Source organism: Salminus brasiliensis, chromosome 1 (genome assembly GCF_030463535.1).
Source record: "Salminus brasiliensis chromosome 1, fSalBra1.hap2, whole genome shotgun sequence".
Classification (NCBI taxonomy): Eukaryota; Metazoa; Chordata; class Actinopteri; order Characiformes; family Bryconidae; genus Salminus; species Salminus brasiliensis.
In genome coordinates this window covers 7,898,308-7,921,173 of record NC_132878.1, presented here as the reverse complement: position 1 = coordinate 7,921,173, position 22,866 = coordinate 7,898,308, and the positions used below count along the sequence as shown (strand labels likewise).

The 22,866-nt window shown below is 44.0% G+C and overlaps 1 protein-coding gene across 4 annotated transcripts in view; it reads left to right on the top strand.

Annotated features, from left to right (window-relative positions):
* hook3 (hook microtubule-tethering protein 3) overlaps positions 1 to 13,476 on the top strand; it is a 60,609-nt gene extending 47,133 nt beyond the window's left edge. For 2 of the 4 annotated variants that reach the window (XM_072696270.1, XM_072696149.1), the window contains exons 19-23: positions 201 to 301; positions 816 to 920; positions 1,813 to 1,884; positions 3,221 to 3,357; positions 10,674 to 13,476. In XM_072696270.1, coding sequence (XP_072552371.1) covers positions 201 to 301; positions 816 to 920; positions 1,813 to 1,884; positions 3,221 to 3,357; positions 10,674 to 10,689 — 431 coding nt within the window. In that variant the 3' untranslated portion in view covers positions 10,690 to 13,476. Of the gene's footprint in view, positions 1 to 200; positions 302 to 815; positions 921 to 1,812; positions 1,885 to 3,220 lie in introns of all 4 variants that reach the window. The other 2 variants (XR_011981748.1, XM_072696357.1) reach the window with 2 other exon arrangements.
* Positions 13,477 to 22,866: the final 9,390 nt, after the last annotated feature.

Sequence of the window (22,866 nt, the reverse complement as noted above, 5' to 3'; positions counted from 1 at the left end):
ATAATTTAGAATTAGACTCTACTAAACACAAGTCAGTAAGGAGATCACTCTGCTATTCCCCCAAGTACTCTCTGAAGAGGAGGGTCTTCAGTCTGGGTTTGAAGACAGCGAGCAACTCTGCTGTTCGGACACCCAGGGTGTCTTTCTCGCTCGTTCTTTCGCTCTCACTCTGATTTGACTCTCTTCTGTATTGATTTCAGGCCAAAAGATTGAAGAGCTGGAGGAGGCGTTGAAGAAAAAGGATGAAGACATGAAGCAGATGGAGGAGAGATACAAGAAATACCTGGAGAAAGCAAAGAGCGTAAGAACTGTCCTGGAGAACCAGTCAAAAGTTTGGACACCTAAATATAATGATTTCATGATCGTAGACACTGATCTGAAGGCTCATCATATTCAGATCACAGTAAATAAATAAACTAAAAACACTGAAGCTGATCCTTTTTGATTGTCAAAATAGTGATTAATATTACAGTTTAAAATACAAATGCATAAACTCACTATTTTTATTATTTATTTTTTACATGTCAATATTACATGTTATTTATAAAGTAGAAATTACATTAAATACAATTACAATACTTACATTTAACAGAACTAAATATTTAAACACAATACATTAAATTTCAGCACCTTCCTCAAGCCTGGTGAAAAGGGAAGGGGGGTGCTTTGAAAAATCTAGTCATTATAGTCATTATTCAGTTTAACTGCAAACTGCAAAACTAGACATACTGTAGGTGTGTGTGAGTCTGTGTGTGTGTGTGTGGTTTTCTTTTTAATGTGAGTTGGGTTTTTTTTGTTTTTGTTTTTTCTCTCAGGTCATTCGCACCCTGGACCCCAAGCAGAACCAAGGCTCAGCTCCTGAAGTGCAGGCCCTGAAGAACCAGCTGCAGGAGAGAGAGAGGATGCTGCACTCGCTGGAGGTCAACATTAGCTCATTTTATCTTCATTAATGATTTATCATCACAGCAAGAACAGCGAATTTAAATCAGCAGTAAGAAAGAATTGGCATTTCCTGCTCCTGAGCTCCCCCTACAGTCAGGAAGTGTAATACCCTCATTCAGCCACCCCTAAAGAACATGCTTTACACATGTATTGCTGGACATGCTGAGAGATACAGAACAGTCACTGAAAGGTAAAGAAGCATGTGGACTGAGGCGGTAGAGTGATGCTACAGGGCTTTACATTAATATGGTGGTTACGCAGCGTTAGTTGGTTTCTGGAGTGCTGCGCTGATGCTGAGGCTTTTTAAGGTGATGATTCCTAACGCTTTTAGCTGCTCACTGGGGGTCTTAGGTTTTCATGTCCTCTTGTCTTTTTGCTGATTACTGATTCGGGAAAGCTGCTTTGTGACAGCAGCAGTTGTAAAAAGCTATATACCATAGATTTGATTTGATGCTGCTGCTGGAGTAATATAAAATACAGAAACTAAGCTGTAAAAAGACCAGCTCTGAAACCACTGTGTCTCTGAGTCGCAAGAGCCAGCTCATTACCATATCTCCACCTATCTAGCCTACCACAGTTTTGCCTCGCCCATCCATACTGCAGTTCCCAGGAGTGCTTTTTACATGAGGCACAACACAGGAACACAGCCAATCAGAACAGAGCTCAGTTATCTTGTCTGTATTACAGGTGCGGCAACAGAAACAAGCTGTTTAATTCTGTGGGACAAAGAAAGGCTGTAAAAATGAATTTTGACCATTTTGGAACAGCAGAAACGTTATAAGTGGACATCAAGGAAAAATATACCATACAGGTACATGTATTGGGTGTGAGCCCTGTGAGGATGATGTGATGTGGTCTCTCTGTTTACAGAAAGAATATGACAAGACCAAGTCTCAGAGAGACCACGAGGAGAAACTGATCGTGTCCGCCTGGTACAACATGGTGAGTGAGACGCTGTGTGTGCGGGAATATACTCTGACTATACACTGACTCATCACCCTTTACAGATTTGCCCTACCTCAGCTGGGTGTATTCTAATGTTATAGAGTGATGTGCAGATAAACATGTAGTCAGATTGTGCTGTTGGGCAGTAAAGGTATTGATATGTTGGTTAGATGGGCACCGGTTTGAGTGCTGATCTTCTCTCTGAACTCCAGACACTCAATGGATCAGCTCAGTGCCACCAGCAGCTCAGCTGATTTACTTTAATGAAGTGATGATTAGATAAACTAGGGGTTGGATGTGACCTGGGAATGCTTCCAACCACAATTGAGTGTTTATTTGCTTGCTTATTTATTTATTTATTTATTAATTAATCAGATAAATAGCTTCTTATAAGGTTTTCTCATAAAATAAAGACCTTTTTATACTCACACACATGATTCTTATTACTATATTTCTCAGGAACATTAATGCAGTTTGAGATGGTGGCTTTATTTCCAGTGTTGTCGGCTAGAGGGTGCTGTTGTTCTGTCAGTGGTCTAACCAGATACAGCATGTTTCTCTAACCAGAATGTGTGACTCCTGCCGAGGGTGTGTTTGCGAATGGGGTGGTCAGTAGTATTGATCTGTGGTCAGCACCTGTGGTTCTCTGATCACATTTTAAGTGTGTTAAACACAATAACCGCAAAAACAAACAAGCAAAGGCGCTCTCTTTCTCTCGCCATCTCTCACTTGCCTTTTGGCTTGCTCTCTCTGGAGCCCTGTCACTCTCACGCTCTCTCTTGCTCTTACTCTCATTCTCTCACTCTTTCACTCTCACGGTCACTCGTTTTCTTGCTTGCTCTCACTAGCACTCTCTTTTTCTCTTTTTCTCTTGCTCATTCAGTCTCTTGCTTTCTCTCAAACATGCTCTCAATATCTCAAGGTCTCTGCTTTTTCCTCTCATCTTTTTTTTAATTTTATTTAATCTCTCTCGCGCTTTCTCTCTCGTGTGCTCTTTATTGCTTCCTCGCTTGCTCTTGCATTTTCTTTTCCGCTTTAATATTTTTCCTCTTGATCGCTTTCTCTCTCTCGTCGGTGCTCTCTCCTTCTCCTTCTCTCATTTTTTAATTTCTTGATTTTCCTCTCGCGCGTGTGCACTCGCTCTCTGGCTCTTTCTCTTTCTCACTCTCATTTTGAATCTCTTTATCTTTCTGTCTTAATTTCTCATTTCTCCTCTCTCTCTCCTACTCCCTCTCTTTCTTTGTATCATTCTTGCTCTTACTCTCACTTTCTGTCTGGTGCTCGCTCTCTCATTTGTAATCTCTCTCTCTCTCCCCCTCCCTTTCTCTCTCAGGGAATGGCTCTGCAGAAGAAGGCGGCGGAGGACCGTTTGGCAAGTACAGGCTCTGGTCAGTCTTTCCTGGCCCGGCAGAGACAGGCCACAAGCACACGCCGCTCTTACCCCGGCCACGTCCAGCCAGCCACAGCCAGGTAGAGCTGCCCCCCATCGCCATGGCTGCCCTCCCCACGGCAACCCTGTAGCCAGTCAGGATGCGTTTCTTCCCCTCTAGCCCAACTCTCTTTTACTCTTCTTCCTCCTCCTCCTCTTCCTCTCCTAACCTGAACGCTTTAGAGTTGCCCACGTCGTCACAGGGTATCCGAACCCGTTTACAGACTGTTTCTGTTCCTCTCTGTTCCTCTCTCTTCCTCAGCCGGGGGGATTTTAAGAAGAGATGTGATTGGAGGGATGTAGAGTTTAGAGTTTGACATTATTAATGGAACAGAGTGAAAAGTCTCTCTTTCAGGCTGATATTTCTTTCTTTCTTTTTTTCCTTTTTTTTGAAGAGGGCTTTTAACGAGCCCTTCCTGATGCAGTATTTATCACAAGCACTCCTCTCCACAGCGCATGATGGAGTTCGTTTCAGGAAGCTGTCTGAGGTGCTGCTAAGCTGATACTGACCTGTTTGACTGTTACATTTAAGCAGTGTGAAGCTTCATCAGTTGATAGTTCAGCAAAGAAGCTACCATTTACGCAATTTCCCCCCCTTACCGCCACTGTAGCCCATCAGCCAAGACACGCTGGACATGAGTAGAGGACAACTAAAAAAGTACAACTGCTTTTAGTTGCAAAGTTCACTTTAGCCCATGTTTATAGATAACATTGAGTCGTACAGTGTCCGAAACCACATAGACGAGCCTATTCGAGGTCACTGAACACCTCCACATGGTTTGAGGTCAGAGTGGCATGGTTTAGGCATGCAGTTTGCACCATGCTTCCATTATAAAGTAAAGCTAGATTAGCCTTGGAGCTCCAGCGCAACCTAAAGAAGCAAACATCAGAAACCAAACATGTCTTGGCTAACGTCAGAGGTCTCTCTTTATTTGTCGGTAGAAGATAATCCACAAGGAAGGAGAGAGTCAGTGTTTTCAAAACTGGAGGTACGAAAAATGGGGTCTAAACAACCATGCAAGACCTAGTAGACCACCAGAACTCTCAACTGTCAGATAAACAGCAGCTAAAGCTTCAATCTCCAGATGTGAAAACATCCACAGGTGTTGGTGTCCACTTTTCCACTGGGTCTGAAAGACTGTGTTGGTCAAGACGAGCTGCTCGTACTGAACAAAAGTAACTCAGTTCTCAGAACAATACGCTGACCGTCCCAGAGTCCAGACCTCAGCATCATTTAATGTGTTTGGGATGACTTTGACCGTGAGAAGCAGAAAACATCTTGCCCTGGTTTTCTGTTTGCTGTTCTCAGCTCCACATCCTTTCAAACCCACAGCGCTGAAGGGTCTTCTTACAGTGGAAGGATGGACACAAGCACTTGTGGATGTTCTCTGATCTGAAGCTGGATGTTTTTCTCCTCTCTTGCAAAGTTGGAAGCTGTAGGTGCTGTTTATCTGATGAGGCAGGGTTGGTGGTCTGCCAGATCTTGTACAGTTGTTGGAGGTCCAACTTTTGAGCTCCAGCTTTGGAAACTCCTGCTTTTTCTTGTGTTTTTCAGCCTTTTTGACAGGAAGGGAAATAAATGGAGGGTGGGTGGTACGATACATGACCATACACTGCAGTGGTCTTCAGATTGTCTTGGAAAAGAACCGACAAACCAAATACACCAACGTCAGTGTGGAGAGCGCTCTCGTTCTACTCTCTTAAAAATAAAGGTGCTTCCAATGGTTTTCTGAGCAAAGCCATCAAAGAACCACTTTTGCTTCCATAAGGAAAAAGTCCATGTTTTTATAGAGATTTAAAGAAGCCTTTAAAGGTTCTTCTCTCACAACAGTTTTTATTACAAACCAACTGATGGAACCTAAAGTGGCTCTCCTGTGGTATTAAGAACCATTTGAAGCACCTTTATTTTTAGGAGTGTAGATTCATTAAACAGTCGAATACAGGGTCTGGTTGGTGTGCGCCTTATGACCTTATGATGCACTGCATCGTTATCATCAGTGTTCAGTATTTCATACCTTATTCCTTAACTCCAGATAGTTAGGGATGTCCCGATCGGGAGTAGGGTCGATACAGGCATCTTTTAATGGATCCCAATCCAGTTCCGAGTCTTTGTTTTTGCCACAGTGTTCAGAGTGCTGTCTGGTGTCTTCATTGGCCATTAATGGACATTATTATAGCCCAGATGTTTTATAAAACCATCACTGAAACGCTCTGTTTTACCAGCGGGAGAACCGCTCACCTTTCTGTTTTTAAACCAGCATTGAAGAACCCATTCAGAACACACCTGTAGACCAACAACTACAGATAGCAGTCCAGAGTGTGTAACAATATACACACACAGGAAGTGAATGGACCACAGTGTTTAAAGGAGCTGGGAGCTGATTGGTCAGGGAGGAGAGTCAGGCAGGATTATAAGATATTAAACAATATAAAACGGTGATTTTAAGAAAAGTCTTGACTAAACTAATCAATCAATCAGTGCAGAATGTCTGATTATAGAAACTGATACTAAAAATAAAGAGATTTTACTGATCGGATTCATTAATCAGCAGCTCATCTGATCTAAACTGTGGGGCTGGATTATTTATACAAACCCAGAGATCTGATCAGTATCGGCTGATACTCAGCATTAAGAGGCTCGGATCGGATCAGTGGGGGCAAAATAACCTGATCGGGACGTCCCTACAGAAAGTAGATATTCTTTGTATGTTTTCCTCAATGCTGCTTCTTATCTAGCTTATTCGCACAACAGTTAGCATATAGTCACGCATCTCTGCTTAAAACCCCTCTGGCAGGCTCAAATGTAGAGAACCTCTCAAGTTAGTAGTGCTGACCGGGGCCCAGCTTGTTGTAAAATGCGCATCGCTGTCATTTAAAAACCATCAGCTTATCTCCATTTTTACTGTTTTTCACTTTTTGATATAATGTGAATCTGGCAGTTGTTCTTTATATTGTTTCAGAATTTCATGATGAACGGACCAATAGAAATGCTCCAAAATGACCTGGATTAAAATCTTTTACGGTTTTTTCTTTCTCCTGTAAAGTTGACATTTTGGAGATATGAGGTTTTTGCATGGCAGCAACGTTTACGTAAACTTTGGTCCTAGATCAGCACCCTTTACTCACTGAGACGTTATTCCAAAAAAAGCTTGCACCCTCGTCTGTTCTGTCCCGTCCCAGATGATCACGACGTCACAGAGGGTGTACGCATTTTAGCGTACCTTTACCTGTACTGAGCATTTATGGCTCTGTGGTTTTTATATGCGTCTGTATATTTACCTTTCTTTCATCCTGTTTATTTTATGTCCTTAAAAGCATTAAGGGACTCATATCTATGCATTGAACTTCTACAGAATGAGGCAAATGTTTGTTAGGCTGTTGGGAGAGAAGCCAACGGTTCTAGTGGTGATTATCTATGTTCCTGATGTGTTCTCCGTCCTGTGGAAGTCTACGTTTTCTTGTTGTTATTCTGCCTGTGCCACACGGCCTCCAAACCCACCCTTCCTCCCGCTCACCCACCTCTTCTAAAGTCTCATGTGCCATGCCTTAACGTGCCGAATCAGCCTCAGCTTAAGCTACACTCGAAGGCCTCAAACCTACTGACCTGTTCAGTCTGCCCAAATTCAAAGCCCTGATGCATCTTTTTTGCAGTATTGTGGTGTAAGGGTGCACTGATATGTGCAATGCTGATATCTGATCTCAGATAATCCGATATATTTTCACGTACACGTCGGTCAGGCCCAGTTTTTGTAAAAATGTGTAAAAACTTGGGACTTAATCTAATCAGCATTACAGTTAAATGTAACCTTTATTTGGAAAGGGTGAATTTACCCCTTCCCCTCCAATTAATCGAATGCAGGTGTTTTTATTTTAGTGCAGTAGACCAGCCCAGCTCTTCTGGAGTTCAATAAATACATCAGCAAGTATTGACCTGAATGATCAGACAAATCTAAACATCTGTCCAAGAACGATAATTTGTTTTTAAAGCAAGTAAGTGGAGATACAGAGATGCTTGCTATACATCCCTAATAGAGGGTATACACTGACGCCATGTTCCCGCTGGAGAACGCTCCCTTTAGTCGGGCCGAGTGGCAAAACCCTTCAGCAGCACGGCTGCAGCGTTTATTAGCAAAACAGCCAAACCGAGAATGACTCAAGCCATCATCTGCTCAAGTTAAAGGCAGTTTGACATGACGGCGATCCATCCAATTTACCAAAGGACCAGTGGCCAGGAGCATCCAGCTAACTCTCACTCGCTCAGATCACACCTGTTTCGAGGATAAAGCCTCATATCCCAGAGCACAAAGTCGAGGAAATGGTCTTGGGAGTGTTTTCCACTGTTTTCAACTCATCATGTCTCTAAACTCACAGCTACACTGGGCTTAGTTTTCCCTCCACCTGTTTTCAGAGCTCACACATATGTTGGTGCCTGAATTCCAGCTGTTTCTGTGAATTGCAGCAATCCATTAGTTTCTCTTCTCTTGAGCTTTCAACAGTCTGTAAAAGGAGAGCTCTGAAACCCAGTCGCACAACAGCTCTTTCCTGTTTTTGTGTTTAAGCAGCGTTCACACTAAACGCTGAACGTCTTTTTGCCACTCAGTCAAGATGACCGCAGTGACCCCTGCCACCTGTGGTGTCAAGTGCATATCCTCTATTGTAGTCGTTTCCTCACAATGATTGGAGTCGATTATGATTATTTAGGAATGGGAGTCCCAAGATTTCGATGTATTTTGAGAACATTGCCAGATGTGATTGTGATACACCTGGCAACATAGCAAAGTGATTGGAGATATATTGAAGTACAGTATAAGCAATACACAGTGCCGCCCTGCTCCTGGCTAGACGTTTAGGCATCGTTCACACAGCAGGTAAAAGTGGTCTAAATCTGATCTTTGCACATATGGGAGGCAGATGTGTTAGTCTAACGTTGGCAGTTCCGATTTGGGCCTCATTAGTATGTTACTGAAATCTGATGCATATCTGAACAGCCAGATCAGAATTCATGTGATTTTTACAGCAAAGGAAAATAAAAAGCTTAATAACAACGATTAAAGAAACCAAGGACTCAATCCAAAGAAGTGGCCATGGCTTAATAACGTGTCCTTTTTACAGTAAACGCGAACACAGTCCCTGTGATGAGCCCAGCTATCAGCCCCTGAGACTCCTTGATGGCTCCTGTGATGAAATTTCACAGTAGCGTTGCTATTTTGCACATGTGCATCAGTTTAGGAGCAGGAGCTGTTCAGACGAGTGACTGATAAAGGTCACGTTAAAAAGATCAGATTTGGGCCACTTCACCTGCTGAGCCGTAGATGCAGAGGAATGTCGGCCATTTGTGGGCGGGTATCGGTTTCTTTTAAATCTGCATGCTTACATCACCCATTTACTATCAAATCTTTAAGTCGTCTGATCAATATAACTACTAAGTGAAGCAACCTTCTTTGCTGTGATGTCAGAAAAAAAACCTTTAACCTCTATTATTATTATTATTATTATTATTATTATTGTTGTTGTTGTTCCAATGGACCAATAGAAATGCTCCAAAATGACTTGTATTGTTTGTTGGGTGCCCCCCCCCCCTGCTCTGCCCTCCCCCCTCCTTCACTTACACATTCAAGGTTTTGTTACAACAGTGATGATGTATGTAATGCAATGCAAACAGATTAATCCACATCCACCCGTATGTAAAGGTTTGGACACCCTGTATGGTGAAGTTTACTGCATGGTGTGCTTAATTAAACACATTGGAGGAACAACTATTAAAATTTGGTGTAGCACACAGACTACCTCGCATAGGCCCTGGATGACCCTGGAGACAGGGTTGGAGACGGCAGCAGACTGTTTACGTTTACAGCATTTATCTGATGCTCTTTTCCAGAGAAAATGAACAGCTTGAGTAGGAGACCAGAGTCCAGAGTCTTGCTCAATGACTCTTATTGGTGTAGCATGATGTGCTCGCCCAGCTGGGGGACCTAACCCTGGTTTACCACTGGACACTGGCTGAAATAGGACTGGAAGTTCTCGTAGCTCTCAGCATGGCGTCGGTTTATGGATAAAGTCCCACCCTTCAACCAAAAGAGCCTGTCAGCTGACTGATTACATGCTGGTTATATGGAAGTCCAAACAGTTATGTTGAAGTCTAACAAGCAGAGAGTATTTTTAATCTGCAGTAAATCCGGAATTTGACCTTCAGTTTCCATTATTTTTAGTCTCTCCACACATAGAGATGGGAGCTGGTCTTGTGTGGCTGGAAATAACTGCCCGGCGGCTGAGTGAACAGACCGGCCTGTAAGGACTGTGATGTTTATTGTGAAATACACAAACCAGGCTATAGACGCTTCAGTTCTTCTGGCTTTCTCCTACCAAGCTTTAAACTCCACACAGTCTGCTGCTTTCAGTCTGCTGCTGTCTCTTCTCCATGTTGAAAGAGCCTGCACTGACTCTTGCTGATTAGCATCCACTGATCCTGATCAGCTCGGGCAACCTGGAGAGAGACTAGCCACCATTCTGCAGCATGACCTTGAGGCACTGCTCGTTTACCACAGTGCAGAATCTGAAAAGTGGTTCGGGGGGTGGTGGTTGGGGTTGTGTCCTCCCACCCCGGCTCTCTACAGTCCCACAGCACTGTGATCCTCTGCCTAGGAATGAGGCACTAGGTTCTCATTCATCTATTGCTCTGCCCACACTCAGCCCTCACTCGCAGCTCCTCCTTAGGGCTCTGAGAAGTGTCAGCGCAATGATTTGAGCATGCCATGGAAGAGACCCTTAATAGAGATCTGTAAAGAACCATGTAGTAGAGATGTGAGTGTAAAGAACCTTTAACAGGTCTAAATAAGCGTCATCTGAAACCTAAAGGTTCTCACACAGCTCCAGGGGACTCTGGTCTCCTTGAGGAGTTTGGGATGTCCTCTGGATGCTCCACCTCCACCCAAAAATACACATGGTGAGTGAATTGGCTATGCTAAATTGTTTGTAGGTGTGTGTTTTTGAATGTGGGGTGTGTGCGCCCTGTCCATGGGGTATTGCTACTTTCCCCCCCCAATAATGCTGGCTAGGCTTCGGACCCACCAAGACCATGGATGTTAAAATCAGCACATAAATAGAGGTTCTTTAAACCTTGAATAAAAACATGCGTCCTTAGATCAGGGGTGTCTAAACTTTTGCATAGTGTGCGCACTAACACACAATCATTAACATTCATTCATTGCTTTGGTCCTGATTGAACGTTTTGTTTGACAGCTGTCCATATCCCCCCTCTCTCTCTCTCTCTCTCTCTCTCTCTCTCTCTCTCTCTCTCTCTCTCTCTGTCTCTCTCTCTATCTATCTATCTCTATGTCTCTCTCTCCTCCCTCCACAGTGATGTAATGGCATGACCAGCCAGTCGAAAGGGGGTGTGGCTGCATGAGGGTGCCGCTTGCATGACCGTTTTCCTCTTGATTTTGAGCCCTGCTGACAAAATAACACGTCAACACACACTAACACCTCAGCCGTCGTCCTGAACCTGTGTGCCAGCCCATATGGGGGTGTGGGGGGGGGGGGTCTGTTTCTGTTGGTCCAATCACAGAACAGCATGCTTGCTTCACTGTCTGAGAGATGGGCTGGGCAGAAGACTGTTACAGAGTATTGAGCTGAGGCCGGTGTTGGACAGCTTCGTAACCGCAGTCCCGAGTGTTACCCATTTGGCATGGTGCCAGCTAGCTAAGTGTTAAAAACATCGGGTCACAAGTGTTAAAACCGTTGGATCCGCTGCAGAAAGTGTTGTGTATGTGTGTGTTTGTGTGAACATGAGGTGTTGCCCCTGCTAGCGTATGCAGGCTAGCATACGGCGCTGTTATTAACTCCCTTTATGATGATTTCTGATTTTTTTTTTCTATATTTATTTGTTTTGTTTTAGCTTTAATGCCTCTTAATCTGAATGAAGTGTTGTATTATTATTATTATTGTTATTATTATTATTATTATTATTTCCCCCTTTGTGTCCCCTTATCTTAAGACCCGTATGAACAATACTGATTGCTTTCACCCAGAGTGTTGCTGACTGGAAGGTATACGCTAATTATTAGCCACGTTAGCTATGCCTTCATAACCTTCGTATTTACGCTGTGTTTAAAAGTGTCGCTACTTTTAATTTTCCTCTAACCCGCTGGTTCCCAAGCCTGAGGACCTTGAGGGACCCTTTTCCTTGCACATTTCGGGGTTTACCCTGCCCACAAAACCCCTGATACTAATTAGCTAATCAGCTAATTAACAAGCCCTTCCTGAGAAGTCTGTGGTGTGCGTTCGAGCCGTAAACCACTAAAACGTGCGGCTCAGGGGTCCCCCAGGACCTCCAGGAACAGGGTTGAGAACCTGTGCTCTAACCTACAGTCTTGGCCGCTGGGCACATTCGACATGCTAGCAGCAGCACCTTACGATAGCAGGTGTGAAAAGCTGCTAGCCTAGCCAGAGTGAGGGCTGAGGCCAAGTTAGCGCAATGCTAAGTAAAGCGCAGTAGTTTTTATACCTGACGGAGATACAGTATTAGAACAGAAACACGTAGAAAAGGTCAACAGGAAGTCGGAAGTGGGAACTCGTGAAATGAGAAGCTGCTCGTTTATGCTTTGTGGTCATTTAGGTCATTTGTCGACAGATCTTAACAGCTAGCATAATGCTAGCGATGGATGCAGAGGGTTACTAAGGGGCCGAGGCCGGTGTCTTGCAAGCATCATTATCATAAGTGCTTTTACCTCAGATCAGTAGAAAGCGGAGGACTGAGACACAACTGTACCGACTAATCCAGTGAAGTTTCTACTGTTGATTAGCCCTTAAAGGGGAAGTCCACTGAATTTTCAAAATTTCAACAACTGGACGGAAGATGGAAATGAGCTCAGTGAGAGTGGGGTTTGGTGTGGAATTGACCTTTTTAGAGATGGTGGTGAATGAAACCAGGGGTCACTGTGTCGTAAATACAAGCGTATCCATATTATTTACTGTCGAAACTTACCAGCGAACCTGAACATGTGTTTTCTGAGTTGCTGAGGATCTTAAATATGAGCAGAATAAGAGATTTTGATGTGCAACAAGCCCACATGTATTAATAGCAGCCCAAACATGAATTGGATATTAAATCCATTGTTTAAAAAGTGTGTTTTAGGCCGAAAGCATGAGGTAAAGGTAAAAGTACTAAAACTGTGTCCAGCACCAGGTAAAAGTACTAAAACTGTGTCCAGCACCAGGTAAAAGTACTAAAACGATGTGTCCGGCACCAGCCGGCCTATTCATAACCTTTATTGTGTGAAATGAGTTTGTATTATTGTAGCTTTCAGAGGCGTCAAACTTTTCGGACATCTGTTTCCATTCACCAACACTGGAAGTACAGTTCTGAGGGGGAAGCATTTCACACAAATCTACTCTAAAGAACTTTGTTTACATCTCAAACCTTCAATTATGCAGAAATTTAGAAAGTTCAGTGGAATTCACCTTAAACTACCTGCTGCTCCTACTCTCTCAGCTGTTACAGGTCAACATTTGTCTATATTATGCAATAGACCACTGTTTTTATGTAGTGAGGCGTATCGACTCTATCGCAACGTGTGATCCGATTTTTTTGTGTTGTTTGATTTAGTGTAAGATTGGGAGGGTTTGTGGGTTGTTGTGATAGGATTGAGTTGAATTGATGAATGCACAAGTAGTTTCAGTGTGAACTAGAGTATTTAAACTAAAAAAAATCTTTTACAACCGTCCATTACGAGAAACAGTGCTTGAAACTGTTGATGTCCAGAACAGACACCTCAGTAAAAAACACCTATAGAAGAAGAACAACAAAAAAAAGACAAGCAAAAGATCATCATCATCATCGTTACATTTCTCCACTTTTATGATTGCTGTTTATTTTTTATGGATAGACCCGAATCATTTAATCCGAGTAGCAAATAATCTTTCCATTTGCCAAGTTTTATATTGCTTGTAAACAGGATGTACATAAACTGTGTGAACGGCAGTGGAGGAAGTTTCTGGTCTTTAGTTTATTAAAAAAAAAAGAGAGAGTAAGGAGAAGAGATTGACTTTAGGTGAAGTTCATGGCGTGTCTCCATTACAACCGTGTTGACGAAATGTGCTTCCTACGCTGCAAAAATGTACAGTTGTTAATCAAGTTGTAAATAAAGCTTGTATAAAATTTGGATGTACTGATGGTGTCCTTCATTTTACATTGTAGCCTTGACCAGGGCTAACCCACATGGTCTTTGGTCTTTGTCTGAACCCAGTCTGACCCGCAGCACTGCACTACGAGTTACTGATCCAGGCCTAAAAAGCACTCTGTACTGACCCAACCCAAAAGCACTTCACTAAAGGCTGTGTTCACACGGCAGGTAAAGGTGGCCCACAATTTTAACACCACTGTTGGCATCCATTGACCTACAGATTCGATCCCAAACCATTAGCCTTACAAACTGTTGACCAACACTGACCCACAGAATTCTGATCCTGGATCAATCTAAGACCAAACCAATCCTGACAAGGTTCCTCAGCAGCGTCTCTACCACCTCAAGCTGACTTCAAGCTGCGTAAGTATGTGTAAAAATGGACTAGCCTAAGAATCTGAGCCACTTTGACAAGAACCAAGCTGTGATGTTCTAGACAACTGGGTCAGAACATCTCCAAAACATCAGGAAGGTCTTGTGGGGTTTTCTGTTATGCAGAGGTCAGCACCTTCCAAAAGTGCTCCAAAATAGGATGACCGGTGAACTGGCAACAAGGTTATGGGCACCTAAGACTCATTGACGCAATCCATGGAGGCCACATCTCACAGGCTTTAAAGGGTCTGCTGCTAACGTCTTGGTGCCAGATGACACGCCTTCAGAGCTCTTGTGGAGTCCATGCCTCAAATCCTCAGATCTGTGGTGGCAGAACGAGAGGAACCTACTTAATGTTAGGCAGGTGGTATTAATGTTACGGCTGTTCAGAGCCGGCGTGTATAATAATGAAATATAATAACTAATGGGTCACAGCTTGTGTAGAATGACAGAACATCCCATCTTCTCCAAGACATCGTCTTCAAGCACAGGCCTTCCCTCCATTAGCTAAATGTACCATAGCACTGCTAGCATCCATGGAGCAATCCCCAGTGCTGGTCCTCAGCTAAAAGCTAAATAAATGGTCTGCAGATGAAGGCCCACCCTTTCCCACCACTCTGATTACTTTCCCGTGCGATGGACTAATGGTCTTCATCTGTGACAGGTGTCCATGCCTGAGTGAAGCGTGACCTAATCATCTCCTGCCAGGTGAAGATGAGGTGGATGTGATTAAGGGGGAACGGGAACATGACCAGAGCTTGAACCTGAAGCCTGCTCAGGTCTCAGAGTCGCGGTCAGTGAGCTACTTGTGAGGGGTACGAAATGTCAGTGCCTACGTGACCTTCTGGACGGCCTTAACAGCTGGTCAAGCTAATTACACAAGAGCTTCATTAGTGCAGGGTCAGCTCATCTGACTGGCCGAGTAATTGAGTCTTAATTAATTACATTCAGGTACATCACTGGGTGGTCTCCGCAACTGCTTGTAGAGACCACTGTTCACAAAATTAGAAGCTCGTTATTAAAGGTTGTCCCAAATGTTTAAACACACTTCCAGAAACTGGGCTCTGTTTCTTAAAACTCTAAACACAAACTCAAGAGTTTGTGAGTCAAGAGTGAATCAGATCATGCTCCATCACATCTCTGATCCTGGTCAGACCAGAGGACCCCATCCACATCAGATGTGATGTTCTCCCTGGCTAACAACAGGGGGAAAACAGCGGGCATGGCAGATCTATCCCTGGCATGGACATCATTACATGCCTCCTCTATTGTCTGGAGTATTGCCATATGCATGTGGGGCCTGCGTTCATACACTTTACACCACCACAGAAAAGAATAGTGTAAGGTACAGCACAGTAAAATGTGGGCTGTTGGTAAACCAGTTAAAATGTGGGTGGTTGGGGAACCAGTTAAAATGTGGGCTGTTGGTGAACCAGTTAAAATGTGGGCTGTTGGGGAACCAGATAAAATGTGGGCTGTTGTTAAACCAGTTAAAATGTGGGCTGTTGGGAAACCAGTTAAAATGTGGGCTGTTGGGAAACCAGTTAAAAATGTGGGCTGTTGGGAAACCAGTTAAAATGTGGGCTGTTGTTAAACCAGTTAAAATGTGGGCTGTTGTTAAACCAGTTAAAATGTGGGCTGTTGGTGAACCAGTTAAAATGTGGGCTGTTGGGGAACCAGTTAAAATGTGGGCTGTTGTTAAACCAGTTAAAATGTGGGCTGTTGGGGAACCAGATAAAATGTGGGCTGTTGGGGAACCAGTTAAAATGTGGGCTGTTGGGAAACCAGTTAAAATGTGGGCTGTTGTTAAACCAGTTAAAATGTGGGCTGTTGTTAAACCAGTTAAAATGTGGGCTGTTGGTGAACCAGTTAAAATGTGGGCTGTTGGGGAAGCAGTTAAAAATGTGGGTGGTTGGGGAACCAGTTAAAATGTGGGCTGTTGGGAAACCAGTTAAAAATGTGGGCTGTTGGGAAACCAGTTAAAATGTGGGCTGTTGGGGAACCAGTTAAAATGTGGGCTGTTGGGAAACCAGTTAAAATGTGGGCTGTTGGGAAACCAGTTAAAAATGTGGGCTGTTGGGAAACCAGTTAAAATGTGGGCTGTTGGTGAACCAGTTAAAATGTGGGCTGTTGGGGAACCAGTTAAAAATGTGGGTGGTTGGGGAACCAGTCTAACACCAGTATATATCAGCCACTTGAGGCCTCTTTTACACTCTAAGTGTTCCTCCACCTGAGTTTGTACAGGTGCTTTTGGATATTCATGAACTGGGAAATGAACTGGCAGCTCAGTTTGACCAGTTCTGACTGGATCACTACACACTGAGCTGCTTATTAAGGTGGAAAATATGATACCTAACGGGTCACCACCTCACATACAGTGAAGGCTATAGTCTGATTGACCTGTAATATGGCTGTTTGACCATTATCAAATATTGATTGACACCAAGTCATTAGTTGTCAACTGGGATGTCAAAATGAGCAAGATGGAGGAGCTTCAGCACCTGCTGTGGTGATAGAGGCCTAACAACAACCCAGCGCCATTACTGTCCCGGTGTGCTTTTGTGTCGGTGTGGCTTGAGTTGGCGAACCAGTGAGAGGGTGTGTATGAATGGTCTAACACTGGCATTTCCCCGGAGTGCTAGCCAGTGCTTTTACCGAATGGCACTGAAAGACCTGTGTAACCTGCCGTCAGGCTGCCCAGCTTCACTTTCTCAGCCTCAACACTGATGTCATTTTAAAAACACTCCAAACAAATTAGCCGCCGTCACTCAGAGCGCACGCCTAACAGTTATTCTACCGCAACCTGCCGATCAGTCAAGCCAGCGCGGGGAGAAGAAAATCTGACCACACAATGCGCTCATTTATGAAAGGCCTCAGATTTTAATTTCAAACGAACTGCAGCTTGATGACAGCACAAAGTGGTCATTGACAGGGTTTCCTGAGCCGGCCCACGGCTGAGCTGAGCCTGGACGGCCTGTCGTTTTTGGCGAGGTTTTAATTGAAAACACAGGTGATGCTGATGGAACCATGGCGGAATTCACACAACCAGGCTGTGGTAGGGGTGGAGGGAGGTGAACGCCACTGTTCTGGTGCAATCGAACTGTATTCAGAAGCTTATGAACCTGACAGGTTCCTCGATTCCTGAATCCACTGTTCCTAGATTTATTAAATCTTTTTATCCCTTTTATAGTGTCATCATCTTCATAGCCTCTCAGTCTTTACAAATGGGGCACCAAGAGTTCTTTGTCTGCAGGGTTTGGGTAGTAATGGAGTACTGGTGTCACGTAGTCAGGATACAAAGAAACAGTGACTGAAGCCTGTTACAGTGAACATTGCAGGAACATTTCAAAAATAGGGTGATTACTAGCGAGGGTTACATTAAATATGTGCACCTTTACCGTGAGAGCGTTGTTGTCAGAACTCCCGTGACCGTGAGAAAATGTGACAGACAATACCTGAGCGTGTCGGCCAGCATCGCTTAGTAGTGATGAGGCAGAGAGCACCATCTACCCACCCGGAGAGAGGTTGGCTAATTGTGCTTCTCAGGCTCCGGCTGCTGATGGCAAAGTGGCAAGGCTCTGAGTCCTCAAGGCCCAATCGACATTAAGGGGCTTAGGGGGGGAGTTGGAATGGGGCCAAAGAATATTGTCTGGCATCTTTGTTTTGATCTAATGGGAAAAATAGAAGCCATACCGCCCCCTGCACTTTGTGTAATGTACTGCACTCTGTTGGATTAACCATGTGCATTATATTTAATGAATCAGCCCCAGGGGAAACCCACGAGATACTCAGCCAGCTACAATTCAGCGTACTTCAACATAACCCAAGTTCTGACGTATCACCTGCAAGACCGTACCACATCCACACAGTAGAGTAAACTGCCACTGGTCCATATTGATCAGCCATAACATTAAAACCTCTGTTAGGTGAAGTGAATCATAAGGATCATCTGGTTCCAGTGACACCTGTGGGCAGTAAGTGAACAATCAGTTCTTGAAGGTGATGAAGGTGTTAAAAGCAGGAAATATAGGCATGTATAAGAAAAGTACAAAGCCATGCTGGTGTGTTTTGATCTGGTAATGAATTACAATTATGGGGAGATTGCTGAGGAAGGTGACTCACTCGTTGAGCGGCGTCCAGTAAACGAGTGTTTGAACAGCTGTACATCCCTCACGTAGCAGACGAGGGTAGAGTTACCGCTGCTATAGGAGTCGTCCTGATTAATTAGGACACCTCTGCCTTACCAAACACAAATCTATCAAGAGAGGAGAGAGGAATGTGTAAAAGGAAGAAAAGCAGCAAAAGGGAGAAAGATGGAGGAAAATTTAGTAACACATCCAGACACTTCTGGTGCTGACCCGGACACGGCGCTGATCCAGAGCTGGTTCTTAATTGGCTTTGAGGCTGTGCGTTTCCTCGGACTCGGCTAGTCCAAGCTAGCGATGATTACTACAGGCGACTGGTCCATTGAACAGAAGCCTTCCTGAACTCGAGCCTAATTTCTGGAGTCCTCTTCTCTGGTTAGTACACCTCTGAAACACATGGTACACTGTAGTATAGTATAAGATCATCTTAAGGTGCTATCTCAAAAAGGTTTTTAGAAGAAAAGGGTTCCTTAAAGGTTCCTCAAGGCAATTTAAGAGGGTTCTCCACAGTTTCAAACTGAAGAACCTCCAAACGTTCCTCAAAGATCTTATACTTTTAACAGTGTAGGTGAATTTAATGCAAAATTACCCCTTAGCTGTAAGTGTTTGGTGAAAAGCTTCAGGTGAGCTTCAGGTGATGCTATCAGTCACGAGATATCAGCGAGACATGCCGAGATATGAGCAGAAACCAGGGTGTCAGAAGGTGGGAAAGAAAGAATGAGTAGACCATCATCAGCGTCTTACTGCACCAAGAGAGTGGGTGTAGAGGGGAAACAGAAGAGGACCAAGCACAAAGCCTTGTGGGACACCGGTAAGGAGTATGCATGGAGCAGATGTGGACTTCCTCTATGCTACCTGGTAAGAGTGCCACTCCAGGTAGTATATAGAGCCAGTGATTCCATTGCTGGATTGCCGAGGACAGACAGGAGGATCTGGTGATTGACGGTGTAAAGATTGTCAACCCAAAAATGGGTCCCAACACCACAGTAGGAAAAAAATGGAAAGTTTTTCTGGGAAGGCTTTTTTCCCCTGCCTTGTGCCCAATAATGAGCAGGTAGGATCTGCACCCACCGTGACCCTGACCAGGAAGAAGCAGATAAGAAGATGCATGGATGGCTGATCTGAATTGTTCTGAATGTGTGCATCCAATAATAAAGGCAGCATAATAAAAAGCACAGAAGAACACAGGAAGCTCTATTTCCACATGCTGATCTACTTTCATTTTTGTGGCCCGCGTGGACGTGCGGCTCACTGCTGTGGGAGCAGATCTGAACAACTGAACGTCTCTGAATGTACGACTGATGAGATGTTTGGCACGATTTAATGGCTGAAGGACTAGGGGTCTAACTGTGTGGTCTGGATTGGCTACATTGAAGGGTTGGCTCTGCTGGGAAATTTCATTTTAAGAAGTAAATGTTGAACTGGAGTCTTATCTGGAGTCATATCTCAGTCAACGTTCTCTCTTAAAATATGCTGATCTGGCAGCCATGTGGATCCATCAGCTCATCAGATCTCTGCCAGGCCATGAGATACAGATCAGCAGAATCAAGGAGAACAGAGAGGAAAGGACGGTTCGGTGAATCTGTAGGCCGTGTTTGGAGTGGACTGGGTTTAAAAGCTGCAAGTTACTTCCTACCGTTAAAATACTGAGACCTACACAATAACAAAGACTATCAGTGGCAACCCCATTTGTATGCTACATTGACAAAAGTATTGAGACACCTGCTCGTTAATTGTTTCCTGTGAATGAAGGGTACTAAAAAAGAGTTTATCCTGCTTTTGTTGGCGCAACTGTCTGTACTGTCCAGAGAAGAAGGCTTTCTACTAGATTTTAGAGCATTGCTGTGATGATTTGATTGCATTCAGAGAGGAATGTTTGTGAGGTCAAGATGTTGGATAATCACCACTCCACCCCATCCCCAGTTCATCCCAGAAGTATTGGATGGAGCACCAACTATCATTTCAGAGAACACAGTACCACTGCTCTACAGCTCAATGCTGGGGGGATTTATACCCTTCTAGCCCCCCTAGGTTCATGGTTATCTGCTCCAGAGAGTCTTATTTTATTGGCTGTGTGTGTGTGTGCATTTGCACATCTGTGTCAGCAATAGGTGCAACTAAAAGTAGCTGAATGCATTCATTAGAAAGGGTGTCCGCAAACATTTGGACATATATTGTATCTGTATTTGTATCTGTTTAGAATGTGCTATCTGTTCATTCTGAATAATGTTATTGTATTTAGTTACATCCTTATTAAGAACCTTTGTTAAATGGTTCCATATAGCACCACAAATGGTTCTGCGATCGTTACGAGTATAAGAACCTTTTTTTGTTCCCTTTTTGCAAAGAATACAGGGGAAACTAATGTTAATCCAGGCCTGTCATGGAAAGCATGGAAAGCATGCCTGGTTCCATCCTGGCGCTCTAATATAAAAGGAGGCCATTTGTGATTAAGTCCTTGAGGTCATAAACTGCGCTCATCCTCCTCCACCTCCTGTTTGTCCTTACTTGCCTCCTATAGCCATCAGCATCTTTGCCCTGACTTTATTTACTATGTCTATTCCCCCGTAAACGCGCCTGCGGAGCAAGGAAACCGGTTGCAAGGCTGAACCTGATTACAATTTCAGAACCTTTGCTTGGCTGTGGACCACGTTGCTCCTCAAGCTGAAGTATGGGAGTGTATTAGGAGATGCATCCTTGGCCCCCGGTCCTACCGAGCTTGTCTTTTTTGTACGGATTAACCGGGAAAATAATGGGCCTTGTGGCCCAATTCTGTCTCATCATAAAGTGAGTCATTGTGTCGGTGGGAGCTTAGAAATATATGTGTAAAAAAGACTAATGCTTCCCACGGACAGCCTTTGGGTTAGATCTATGGCAGCCAAGGTGTGGGAGAGTCCTTAAGGGGAGGAAAGGAGGGAGGGAGAGCGCAAGATAAAGAGGGAATGAGCCAGATTTAGGTTTTTCCAGGCTCTGCTAATCTCTGCGTACACTAAGGGTGGGCAGTACAGTGATATAGTGTAGTTATTGCATAGTCACAATATGTGGGTATCATCAGACAGAGAAGGGGATTTGAGTCAGCCAATCAGACTTGAGTCACATAAGAATCACATGTTGACTGACTCGCGACTCAACATGACTCAAGACTTGAAGAGCTCCATTCCTTTAATTTGCATTTCTTTATTTATTCCCTTATTTACGACGTCTGTGTGGGTTTCTGCACCAAAACAAGCATAGTTCTTCAGAATGAAGCATCATTTTAGTTACTGTGCCTTTAAGACTCATATGTAAATGACCTCTGATTGGCTGCCACATTCAAAAATCAGTCCAGACTTATAACTGCTGGTTGTACACCGACCAGCCATAATATTAAAATATCATCACATGAAGTGAACTGAATAACGCTGATTACCTGGTTCTAGTGGCACCTGTCCAGTGGGTGGAGCTACATATTAGGCAGCAGGAGAAGAGTCAGTTCTTGAAGGTGATGAAGGTGTTAAAAGCAGGAGAAATGGACAAGCATAAGAATCTGAGACACTTTGTGATGTCTGGACTCTCCAAAACATCAGGCAGGTCTTGTGGGGGGTCCCTGGGGTCCCTGGAAGGTGAGCCAGACTAGCCTGATCCCAAAGAAGAGCTACTGCAGCACAAACTGCTGAAAAAAAACAATGCTAAGTCTTGTGGATTCTCGCAACTCAACTTGGGCACAAGCCCCAGAGGTTCAAGACTGAACTCGAATTCACACCACAGTGACTTGAGACCTGACTTGACCCCAGAAAAAGACTCACGCTGCAGAGACTTGAGACTCAACTTGGATTTGCACCCCAGAAATTAAACACTGAAATTAGTCCTGCACCAGATACTCAAGACTAGACTCAAATTTCCTCTTGTCCAGAGACTTGACTCGGACAGACTCCAGACTAGACTCAGACTGACACTCAAAGACTTGAAGGTCTATACAGACTAGATTTTTAAGAATGAACACACAGTACCCCAGAAAGTCAATACATAATCAATAGTCAATAAACACCCAGAGAGTCAAGACTCAGACTCACACCTAGAAACTCAAGACTTGGATTTACTCCTCAGTAAATTAGGAGTAGACCTGTACTTGCAACTGTCTTAGGACTAGACTCAAACTCACACCCAGAGACTCAAACTCAACTCAGATTTGCCCGCTGGAGACTCAGTACTTGACTCATACCCCAAAAACATGACACAACTTGGACTTGCATAAACACTTGAACACTAAAAACACTCAAAGACTGAACTCAGAACTCACACCCAGAGACTTAACCCAACTCTGAGCCTGAGACCCAAGGTTTAACTTGGACTCACACTCAGAAAATCAACACTTGACTCAAACTGTCACCCAGAGACTCAGCTCAGACTCGTACCCAGAGATTTGAGACTCAACTCGTACTTACACCCAAAGACTAAGACTCTGATTTGTGTGAAGTGACTTGTAAACAATCAACCCCAGACTCACATCACAGAGACTCAAGGTGAGATCGAGCCCCACCCAGACTTGACACTTGAACTCTGACCCTGAGACTTAAGATTAGACTAAAACTTTCACCCAGAGATTTAAGACTCAACACAGACTCCCATTCAAAGACTTTAGGCTCAACACAGGCTCACACTGCAGACTCAAGACTAGACTTAGACTTAAATGAACTCAGGAAATCAATACTTGACTCTGACTCACACCCAGAGATTTGAGACTCAACCCATACTTACACCCAAAGACTCTGAGACGACCCCAGACTCGCACCACAGAAACTCAAGACTACATTCAGACCCATCCAGAGACTTGACACTTGAACTCAGAGCCTGAGACTTAAGACTAGGCTGC